The sequence below is a fragment of the Lepisma saccharinum genome, chromosome 2 (genome assembly GCF_977018435.1).
Source record: "Lepisma saccharinum chromosome 2, izLepSacc3.1, whole genome shotgun sequence".
Lineage (NCBI taxonomy): Eukaryota > Metazoa > Arthropoda > Insecta > Zygentoma > Lepismatidae > Lepisma > Lepisma saccharinum.
This window is the reverse complement of record NC_139230.1, coordinates 110,922,420-110,934,679: the sequence shown is the minus strand read 5'-3', so window position 1 is coordinate 110,934,679 and position 12,260 is coordinate 110,922,420. Positions and strand designations below refer to the sequence as shown.

At 39.6% G+C, this 12,260-nt stretch overlaps 1 protein-coding gene across 4 annotated transcripts in view; it reads left to right on the top strand.

Annotated features, from left to right (window-relative positions):
* Nucleotides 1-12,260, top strand: part of LOC145984114 (uncharacterized) — a 677,559-nt gene that overhangs the window by 545,606 nt on the left and 119,693 nt on the right. For all 4 annotated transcript variants that reach the window (XM_083117547.1, XM_083117546.1, XM_083117548.1 and 1 more), the window contains 2 exons: nucleotides 5,265-5,404; nucleotides 11,927-12,056. In XM_083117547.1, coding sequence (XP_082973673.1) covers nucleotides 5,265-5,404; nucleotides 11,927-12,056 — 270 coding nt within the window. The remainder of the gene's footprint in view (nucleotides 1-5,264; nucleotides 5,405-11,926; nucleotides 12,057-12,260) is intronic.

Genomic DNA, 12,260 nt, shown 5'->3' with positions numbered 1-12,260 from the left:
TAAAACACATAGGAACAATTGATTGATTGATTTGATGTTTTAAGTCCACTTTATGCACAGTATGGCTAATCGGGACTGGACCTACAGCTTAAAGTGGGATCCGAACCATTATGTACATCCACCGGGTATCGAACCCTGAATCCCTTGATTACAAGGCGACGACGCTACCACTGCGCCATCGGAGAGGCCTACATAGGAACAAGAATGGGCGCTCGTTACGGGTTAGAATCCCAGACTGAATGTCCTTTGTGAGGTCTCTTTATCGATTTCATCATATCATCACTCATCCTCATTTTCGCGATAACCGAATGTGTCAAAAAACGAAGTAAAATAAACCAAACCAACAACAACAATTAGAACGCGCGTTCTCTTGCCCAAATAAATAATCCGTATTTATGACTATTTAGCTTACCCATTTATTTTATTGGAGGCCAAGAGATTAGTATATTTAAATAAAACACTACTAAAACGAGAGCGTGAGAAAATATTTCTTTAATCATTATATATTCCATCTTTGAAAAAAGAGAAAAAAAGAAAGCATAACATTTTTGCCTGCACATAATTCGTTCCCATTTGATAAATAATAAAACTACATCCACAACATACATACATATTGTACAACGTGTAAAAAGTTGTGGTGTAAATACAGAGAACATAAGTACTGAAGAAAATTTCCCCCTGAGCTATTTGGAGGATTTACAAAGGAATCGAAAGAAAATCAATATCCTATCTGTTCTTATAGGAGATAGACTATAAGGGGGGGGGCTTGAATGCACGAGTTTTCAACCATTGCAGCGGGGGGCGAGGGGACAAGGGAGTAAAGGCAGAAATCTTCTGTTTCCCTTCTGGCTGCCGTTTCTAACTGGAACTGGTGAGGTGGAGGAGAAGCCAGCTACAGTAGATCCTTCCAGCCTTGCCCGCTGATCACACCGAGAGAGGAGAAGCGCGTGGAAAAAAAGTGTTGCATGTGAACTGTGGCTTTAACAGGACAATAAATATTGTGATTTGAAAATAATTAGAGATGTCTATCTCTGCTAGACTAGCTTCTTCTCAGTGCACGTCACTGTCCTCAATGGGCAAACTTAAATACTCCCCGCACGCTTTTCGTTACATGGACCAAGAACGGACGCTTCGATCTCATTGGTCAGGCCAAAAGCCACGCTATTTGATTGATCAATTTTCGACTCCTCCCATTTCAAACCTTTTCAAAAGGTGTCTCAAAACAAGATTAAATCGGTTTCACCCTTTCTTGCATGTAGCAAAAAACACCTGTTTCTTTCAAAAACAGCATTGTAAGGCCGAAAAACACCTGCGGTGTCCTCCCTTCTTTTGTTCCTTACTTTCCGTCCTCGCTATTCCTGTTCTTCGCTATTCGCGATTAAAATTGAAGCATGTCACCGAATAACGCTGTATGGCACATTTCACTGAATGCGAGAAAAAACGGTTAAAACGTGTAGTATGTTACTAGACTACAAGGACTACAATAGAAAAAAATAAAACATTATGCAAGCACAGTATCAATCTTTGAGCAATATCCGCCCTTATGACTGGACAGATTGTAGCCTGTAGCCGCAGCATGATTCCACTGGTAACTCAGCATATTCCCAAATGTGCCATTCAGCGTTATTCGGTGGACTGCTTCAATTATCAGATATGCCTTCTGGTGGGATTTTCCGGAACTACTCTATGTAGGATAGGAAGTCGTTCAAAGCATGATTGATTGATTGATTTGTTGTTTTAAGTCCACACTATGCACAGTAAGGCTAATCGGGAATGGACGTACAGTTTAAAGTGGGATCCGAACCACTATGTGCCTCTACCGGGTATCGAACCCGGGACCCCTTGATTACAAGGCGACTACGCTACCACTGCGCCATCGGGGTTCAAATCATGGGAAATGTTCGAAAGAGTAACGTTTACTGTTCAGTTTTTTGCTCAAAATCGTTTTGTGGGTCAGGACAAGTGAAAAGTTTGCATGTGTTTTTTCCACCCCGTGGATTTTGATTTGATTCGATTTGTTTATTTAAGTCCACTTTATGCACAGTAAGGCTAATCGGGACTGAACCTACAGTTTAAAGTGGGATCCGAACCACTTGTGCTTCCACCAGGTATCGAACCCGGGACCCCTTGATTACAAGGCGAGGACACTACCACTGCGCTATCGGGGAAGCCCTCCACACCGTGGAATCAACAAAATTAAATTTGTAAATAAATCAATCAGGGAAAACAGAATTGATTGACGTGGATTCTGGATTGGCATGAGGGGCTAACATTGATATTCGGCAAGGAAATTACGAAGAATGCACTTGTCTGTTCACTTTATTTTCCGAAAGATTACCACGAAAGTAAAGTTTTAAATTGTTCTTTATGTATAAAACTTTTTTCTCGAAAAAAATACTCCGTCTGTCCCATAATTATTGTACGGTACATTTGTGTTTGTTGTGTCATAATAATTGTCCGATATTCAAACTGTGACATTGGTGTATACAGAAGAAGAACATGAAACACGGGAATGAGTCATACAACTTTATTACTCAAGGATCAGTACAAATTGTGCTTTCCATCTGCCTCTTCGTCTGTCATTCCTGTACTATCATTTTGGTATACCGGACTATAATTATGGGACAGAGTGAGTATTATGTATGAAATTTGGAACAGGTGCAAGTCGATTAAATCCGAAGATGAAAATAGTTTGAGAATTAATTAATATCTGTAATCACAAAGGTAACCACAAAAGGAAAATCGACATACTAATGTTGTTATAGTGAAGAGAGCCTCGATGAAATTGTGAATTCTATTATTATTATCCTGTGTTATTTATTACGTGGGTGAATCAAAAAGTAAATTACACCCCTCTGTAAAAAACAAACAAAGCACATTAGAAAGAAAAAAAAATATTGGACGAAAACGCATGAACATTTAACTTTTTTCGACATAGTCACCAAGGTGTTCCATTCACTTTTCATATCGTATGACCAGTTTTTCGATTCCTTGTGGGTAAAAATTCCGTCCAATTTATTTGAACCACTTTGAGACCTTCCTACACTTTCTCATCTGACGCGAAACGCTGACCCCCCCCCCCCTCAGGTCTTGTTTCAGAGGACCGAAAAGGTGGTAGTCACAGGGTGCCAAATCGGGGGCTATAGGAAGGGTGAGACAACACTTCCCACTTGAATTTCTGCAGTAAATCCTGTGTGACACCAGCTGTATGGGGGGTAACGTTGTCGTGAAGAAGAACAACCCCATCACTCAATCTTCCAGGCCTTCGATCTTTAATGGCTTTTCTCAGATTCATTAGTCTCACAGTATGTTGCGGCATTGATTGTTGTTCCTCGGGGCACAAACTCGCTGTAAACAACGCCTTCGGAATCGAAGATGATCGTCACCATGACCTTTCGAACCGTTGGACAGGTTTTGACTTTTCTTGGTGGTGGCGAATCCTTGTGTCTCCATTCCATGGATGCCTTTTTTGTGTATTGGTGCACCCAGGACTCATCTCCTGTGATGGTTTTGCTCAGAAACTGCGGACCGTCCGTGGAATAACGCCGAAGAAATGACAGCGTAGCATCAAAACGTTGATTTTTGTGCCCGTCGGTTAACAAGCGTGGCACCCAGCGAGAGCACAGTTTACGATAACCCATCTGATCACGAATCAGCATGGACGCACTACCATAGGATATGTTCAGTTCACTTGCAATCTCTTTAATTTTCACGCGGCGGTTAGCAACAATGATTGCATTCACACGCTCAGCGTTGTCGATAGTGTTCACAGTTGCAGGCCGCCCGACACGCGGTTTGTTGTTCACGTTCGATCTTCCCTCTTCGAACATCTGGCACCATTTTTGCGATCATGAGGCGTGACATGGCATTCTCACCATACACCTCGACAATTTGGCAACGGATTTCACTCAGATTATGCCTTTGTGCCCACAAAAATCGGACGACGGAGCGCACCTCAATGTTGGACGCCATCTCAATACGACGCGCCATACTCACACTGTGACTACTCGCACACTAAACCAGCTGAAGCACGGCTGATTCTGGTGTGTGAAGAAAACATTCCAGACAGTGTTGCCACCATGCGTGATTATTCTATCTCTCTTAGTACAGGAACACGGGTCGGGTGTAACTTACTTTTTGATTCACCCTAGTATTAAACCAGCCTGCCCCTTTGGGGGAAGAACTGCAAAGGTATGTTTCTCCTGCCCAAGCTTTACAAATACAGGTGATTGCTTTATTTTTAAATAATTTCCGAGAGCCCCAGTTACAACCTGAGGTGCAAATGAAACAGCACTGCTTTGAAGAACCACAGCTTTACCTTCGTTATAGTTCCTGGAATTCACATCGCATTCGCAAAATTTAAAAATATCGCGTAATTTAAACATTTCTTCCATATCAGCCATGAAAACACGTTGCTCTTACGTACTACTACTGAATGTAAACAAAGATGTATCCTACATAGAGCGGCCGTATTGGAATACCGGCCAATTCAGTCACTACCTAAAAGCCAGTTTCTTTCAAAAACACGCTTGTTCACCCGGAAAACATATGCACCGTTCTTCCTTCTTTGATCCTTACTCCCGACTTTCCCCGGGCCCGCTATACCTGCTTTTCCTCTTATGTACACACAAACATTCTTTCAAGGTCATTTATCTTCCCTTGGAAAAAGAGGTCAAGTAAAAATTCATTTTTCTGTTATCATGCAAAGTGCTGTCTCGTTGAGGTAGTAACAAAACAGCTGCTTCCCCCATTTCGCGTTATAGAAAGTCATCTTTTGTCCCAACTCCTCGTATTGTTCGCTTTCGACGATGTCCTTCTGGTGCCCCTCTACACCATATTTCCATTTGTGTACACCCACAAAACATTCTTCAAACAAATTGCCCTCCCATTCAGGTAATAACAAAACCTCGGCTTCCCGCATTTCTTCCTCTTCTTTTTTATTCACATTGTTTGCAACAAAAGAACATGACACCTGCCAATCATGCCAAACTTGTTACAACATTTCTCAATTATTTCACACCTGAGAACAATAGGCCATACTAACAAGTGCTGTGGTATCTAATGACATGACAAATAAAAATCTACAGTAAGTCTTGTTTACAAAGTGAACACGCTTGTTTTTTTTTGTTTTGTTTTTTTGCATGAATATAGGCTATTTGACTATCTACACTCATAGGCTTCCTTGAATATGAAAGTTGTTAGTAAAAGCAATTTCTATTATCTTCTATTGTTATTCTCTTTCACTGTGATGTTTCTTTCCTTAGATCTTGTCAAGATATTGACGAATGTGAAGAATTTAAGGATAGAAATTTATGCGTTGGTTTATGTGTTAACCAACCTGGTAGCTATTCATGTAAATGTCCTGATGGCTACCGACTTGGGACTGATGGAAGGACTTGTCAAGGTAATACATTTTATTATCATAAAATAATACACACAATGTATTGTTATCCTGTTATTGTATCATGAATTAACTAGAAAAGTATTACATTAATGTCACAATTAGTCTTTAGCATCAATTACAATAGTAAAAATATTTAATAAGTTGTATGAAAATGTAAGGAATGAATTATGTAGTCATGCTAAGCTTCTTATATATTTTCCAACGACAGTTATATATATATATACATAATCATGACATTGCATTAAAGTTGTTATCTTTGTAATTGTTTCATACTATCCAATATTCCGATTATTCTGGATATTATTATTGTTATTACTGATATTAGCACACTAATTGAATTTTAATATTTTTCATTATATTTGGTATGTTCAGCAAAACATCATTTTCAGAACTGAGTGGCAATTCTCTGAAGTGCATTGTAAAATTTATTATTCACATTATCTGGGAAAATACTTCACTATTTAGATTGATGTGGGCTAGTAAGAAATTGTTATCGAAAGGCTGTGTCTTCTGGGTCGAGTACTGTTCACAAAATTTGCTCCTGCTAAGTCAATTAATTCAATGTTACAGGCACGACTTAACAGTACGTTGCTTCAGAGAAAAAAATTATTGACTTTGACGTATGTCGGTTTAAGGAACTACGCCATTAATAACAATATCCTCAGAGTTCATTTTCCAATAAGACGGACCCCAAACTAATTTAGATTCTTGTAGATTAATAGTCATTCTGATTGTTATATGATCTGAAAAAGGTACCGGCAAAGCATCTATTGTCGTCACATATTTTATATTATGACCAAGTGTATATAATCTGTCGAGTCGAGAACCTGCTTTGTTATTGAAATATGTAAACACTAGGAGTATGCCCTTTCGTGTTTCGGTCCAGATGTCCTTAGTTGTAAATCGCTGGTCAAGGTTGTTATTTGCTAAGCTCTTTTGAAACTTTCCTACGCAATCACATGGTCGCAGCACTTGGTTAAAATCACCGCCTAGGATTATACACGAATCATTATTTGGAAGTAATTATACTATCTCAGCCAGGTAAAATTGTTCTCTCTTCCATCTGTTTTGCTGTCCGGAAGGGGCGTAGATATTAACAAAAGTATAGCGTTGACTTTGAAAACTAATTCCCCTCCCATCGACTAATTTCTTTACATTTTGTATTTCTATACCACTTTTGATTAAAATTGCCGACCCTCTCCCGTTTGTCCCCAAGTTTACAATAGCCTCGTACCCATACAGAAAGTTAAAATCTACAATACAAACTTCCTGCAAATATGAAATGTCGATCGAGTGGATTCGGACAAAGTCCGCAAGCAATTTGCATTTCACTGGTGACAAGATCCCATTGATATTAAGGGTACAAAGACGAGTGCTGTAATTCATGCACAATAAGATGTTATAAAAAATTGAAATTAAGAATACCACGTAAATTTGCATATTTGGTGCTCAATTACACTAAAGTAAGTATTCATCCTAAGTGGTTTCAGAATGATAATAATCGTTTATGTGAACTACTATCATGACACAATTTACACTATTTTTTTCTACCTGTTATTATATCGACTTCATCTTGTAACTCACTAACATGTAATATGTAACACACTAGGAAAGTAAACAAATTTATGTCGCGCACTACACACGTAAATCTCTCTCATCTCAAAACATAAACAAACATTTCTCCTTCCACTCACTACCTAATGGAGGGGGAGGGAAAGGTGACCCGAACCCATATCTAATTAACATTTCACTTTTGTTGGGTCTTCTTGCTGGGTATGACGGACTGCTGGCTTAAAGACATCCTTGTACATTTCTTTTTTTGACCTTCTGTTACCGCTTTGAGTCGTGAACTGGTTCGTTTTTCTCTATTTAGTTGACCTTTGTCCATAACTTGCTTATCATCTGTGGATTCCTCTTCGGTTTGGGAGTCCATTTCTTGCGATTGTGTCGAGGGAAGGGGGGAACAAGTTTAGGTTAGTCATGTTGTTCACTCACGTTTCCTTCTGCTAGTTTCAAGGTCGTTGTGGGTGAGGAAGCGTCTGGCAGGGAAAGCTCATCACCTGCCTGGCTCATTTCACCTTCCGATACACAGCTGTTCGCGGGTAGGGGAGGGGTCATCTTATCACTAATCGAGGCTTCAGGCGTGACCTGGTAGATTCTCAAAAGTTCCTCGCGTTCAACTTCTGCGACCCATGACGAATTTTGACCTTCTGTTGTTAACAAATGAGATGTTTCCTTTGCTGCTCTCTCTGATGAAACTTTGGTTGTCGGAGTATCCAGTGGCGTCTGTCCGGCACCCTCGGGCTCTTGTACATCCAGTTCCTTTGGAGATTCTTTCATTTCTTTGTCCAGGGTTATCTTGGGTACTTGAAAACTTGTAGGCTGGTATGGCAGTGGTTGTTCGGCTGCATCAATATTGATTGGTGCTCGGTGCATGGCTTCTGCATATGTTGAGGCCGTCCTCCTTCCTGGTTTTCTACGCTTATCACAACAATTTGAAAGATGTTCTACAGAGTCACATTTCCTGCACGTAATCTCTTGACCATAGTACGTTCCCCAATATCGATCACCTTTGATTGGTTGGTTGGTTGATTTGGTGTTTTAAGTCCACTTTATGCACAGTAAGGCTAACCTACAGTTTAAAGTGGGATCCGAACCACTATGTGCCTCCACCGGGTATCGAACCAAGGACCCCTTGATTACAAGGCGATGACGCTACCACGGCGCCATCGGGGAGGCCGATCACCTTTGATAGTGATGTACGATGGAATTGTTCTTTTAAGCGTCATGCGAATTCGCTTTGTACAGTGGGATCCATGAGTATTACCGTGCAAATTGTCCATCACCATGTTCGTGCAATTTATTTGACAAAATAAGAGCTTCAAGAATTAAAAGAAAACTCAAAACAAGCTGTTGACAACTTCTGCACCAGAGTACATAAAACCCCATTGCTTAAAAAGACATAGGATATAAGAGAAGAATGAATGAAAATAGTCATGGACGATTTGCACGGAAATACTCATGGATTCCACTGTACCGGTACGCGTAGGGTATATATGTTCATCTGTGTACTTTTCATCGTCAACATCTTTCACATCTCCATATGTTGCCAGTGTCTCTTTGCCACGTCCCTCGCGTGAGCATCTACCAGCTTAGCACAGGGGAGAGACAATGAGATACCTCTGGGCACAGATCAGGGTTACTAACGCTACAAATATATGGAAAGAAACAACAGATTTAACCCACTACTGAGGGTACAATTCGTACTATATTCATGATTAATTATGTACAAATATTAAATAACTTTTTGAAGTCTTTTCATACAGTAATTTTCTTCTATTTTTTATTTTTTATTAATTCTAACCAATCTTCTTCGGCTTCTTCTTCTTATAATCAATATGGCATCTTCTTCTTATTGCCTCTTCTTCTTATAATCAATATGGCATCTTCTTCTTATTGCCTCTTCTTCTTATAATCAGTATGGCATCTTCTTCTTATAATTAATATGGCGTCTTCTTCTTATAGCCACTTCTTCTTATGATCAATATGGCATCTTCTTCTTATAATTAATATGGCATCTTCTTCTTATGATTAATGAATCTTCTTCTCCTTGTATTTAATAATTAAATTGCCTTCTTCTTGCAATTAATAAGGCTTCTTCTTCTTATAATCGCTAATATTCCTTCTTCTATATATTTACATCTTTATTCCTCATCCTTTCGTTACTCTTTATTTACATCTTTTGTTTCGTTCCTTGATTTTTCTAAGGAACATTTTATATCCTTGCTATCTGGATTATTCTTTGTCCGTGGATCATTAAATGAGCTTCCCTTTATATCCTTGTATACACTCCCTGGAACGGTATGTATATCTATATGCTGCAACTTATATCCACGTTCTTGTTTAGAAACGTCGTGCAAAAGACCCAGTGGATCATAATTGATAATTGGAGGTTGTATTATTTCTCCTCCTTCCCTTACTCGTCTTGCCAGAATAGATTCTCTTGTTTTTCTGCCTCCTCTCTTTCCTCGTTTCTTTGGCGTCCCTTTATACCAATTGACGTAAATATCGATCTTCCAAATAAACAAAGAGAAAGGGGTTAGTTAAAGATCGCCGCCTGGCCGGCGCTAACCTTAACTTGGAGCTACAATATATGCGCCTCCAAATGTGCTTGGGTGCTGCCGAGAAATGGCGCTACACCTGGGGAAAACAACCCAAAAGCCGCACGAAACTCTCAGTTCGTGGGAACTGTAATAGACACAAAATCGAAATTGCCATTTGACTTCTTTACTTTTGTATATTAATCGCTTATGTCATTACTGAATGATAATTCCCCTTTTCTCCTTATTTATAAAAAAAAGGTAAAAAAAGGTAAAGTGTTCCCCTGTGCATAGCACCACGCCATGAAGGCGTATAGGGGGTGTGGGGGTAACGCCCCACACTTTCTTGATCCGGTCGTGAGTGGGGGTGATGTGATCAGCATCACGCCCCTGACCGCCTTTACCCCCCAGGGTTTCCCCCAGGTACCCATGTTATTCGACGCTGGGTGGGCGCCGGGGCCGCTTTCACCGTTAGAAAAGTTCCCGGATTTGAACCGGCCGGGGATCGAACCCGGGACCTTGAGCATGGTAGTCAGACGCGTTACCGACTGAGCCACCGCGGCCACTTATTTATATCCTGTTATTATTTGAAACTTATTTATTTATTTCCTTATAATTAGTATTAATATATACAATCGTTATTTCATCACATCTGCTCTTTCCGTTGTCTCTATTTACAATCGTATAAGTTCTCCTGGGTGGTGCCATCTCTTACCCACTTTCCAAACTTATTTATGCAGCATCTTTTATAACCGTTGTTTCTCTTGCATGCTGCCATCTATGGTCCTTTATTTCAAAGAAAAGCAACGCAGTTTGTGTACGTGACATCTTGTAGAACGTCCATAGGAACTACGTGTATCTTCACAATGACACTATTTTGATCCGCCCATTCCAGTTTTTATTTATTTATTTAATAGAAGATTCCAAATACAGCGGTAGCCATTTTACATGGGAACGAATTTATAGAACATAAGGACAGAAATAATAACATAACACAACAAAAATAATAACATAGAAAAATTACATGTGGTTAAGAGACTTACATACTTTTAGTTAACTTTCTTCTAAAACGGTCCAGATTTTCAAAAATGTCTATTTGACTTCCAAGATTATTCGCTGGGCAGTCTATGGAACAGAGAGCGCCGGATGGGGCACAATCTCGGCTTCTGAGGAGCAAAAAGTTGAGTGATTCTTGTTGAGCGAGCAGGGACACGAAAGTGAATATCCTGAAGAAGGCGGTCACTTCTGATGTTGCCATTCACTATTTTATGTAGGAATATATGGTCAGTCAGTCTATGTCTCTCTTGAGGAGTTTGGATATTTAACATTTGCAGGAGGAGGATGGACTTTTGCAAGTGTTATGTGGACGGAATTCGGTGTCGAACAATGGCCAGGAAGAAATTTAGGACGGAATTTAGTCTATCTGAATTTGAGGGGCATGCCATAGACCAGATCGGAGAACAGTATTCAATTTTAGGTGACACAAAATATTTGTAAAAGGTTCTGAGAGCAGTCAAGTTGTTGGCACGCGGTGCATCGTCTCTACGTGCTGTCCGTGTTGAGCATCGAGCATCCGTGTTGGCACCGATACAACATCGCTTGTAGCAAATGCTTTGAAACGTGGTGATGATCAAGCTACTACTTTTCTATGCGACCGAACAGGTTTTCGCTGCAAATTGTGACATTCTTTAATTTTCGCTCATTGCACAGCACTTTGCAAGCTGTTGTTATATTTTATTTGCATAAACCATTGGTAATTATGTCCTTTTGTGTTCAAACTTGACAGCGATTTCCTCTAGGTGTACCATGAGCGAGTGCAGTGTTTCCAACCTCATAAAAGTTTCTCTGATTCCAATTTTAACATGCCGAATCGCAAGGATTCTCTTAAATTACTCCTCATACTTGTGTTTTCCGTTTTGTTCTCTATTAATCTGTTGGGCGATATATAGTTTCTGACTTCATGTTATAAGCAGTAATGTAAATCTTACACCAGAAGGTTTCTCGCCTAGTAGAGGGACCTGCAGTAAAGTTGGCTAATCTCTGATTGTTCTCAAGAGCTACGTTGGCAAATTAAGATTTTTGGACTTAGAAAATTTTCAGGGCGGTCAAATATCTTTTGGAGAAGTGTACCTTTATTTGTTAATTAAATCTTTGATTGTGTTTCATTTCATTGCCCTGGACATTGTTCTGTCCCTGTTAGGAACCATACTTCATTGACAGTCTCACTGTTGCAGTTCAGTGATAGATTATTGTGTAAATCTTTTCAAAGTAAGGAAGAAATCTGTTTCATAATCAAAGAAATGTCTTGAAAAACAATTCAAAATTGGAACCTGAAACTCTTGGAGGATGATTTTGTATCATTGATTTATGTTTAATATACTTCTTGTGATTGTATTCTAAAGTTGGTAAAATAACTTTACAGATATTGATGAATGCACAACAGGCGCAGCTTGCCGAGGTTCAGAAGAAATTTGCCTCAACACAAGAGGTAGTTTCCGATGCAATTCCATTACTTGTCCTGCAAATTATGTAAATGATCAAGATCATAGGAAGTAAGTACAGTTCCATTTTTCTATTATTATTTACTGCCGGTAGTGTGCACGTGGAGTTGAAATCCAGGATTTTGCGACAGAAGACATTCTGTAGAGAGGAAAAAAGTGCACTGATGTTCTTCATGGAAGGAAATTTCTAACCCCAAGCATAGAAAACACTTCCAATTCTATATGTACACTAGGCATGGCCATTCTATCTCGAAA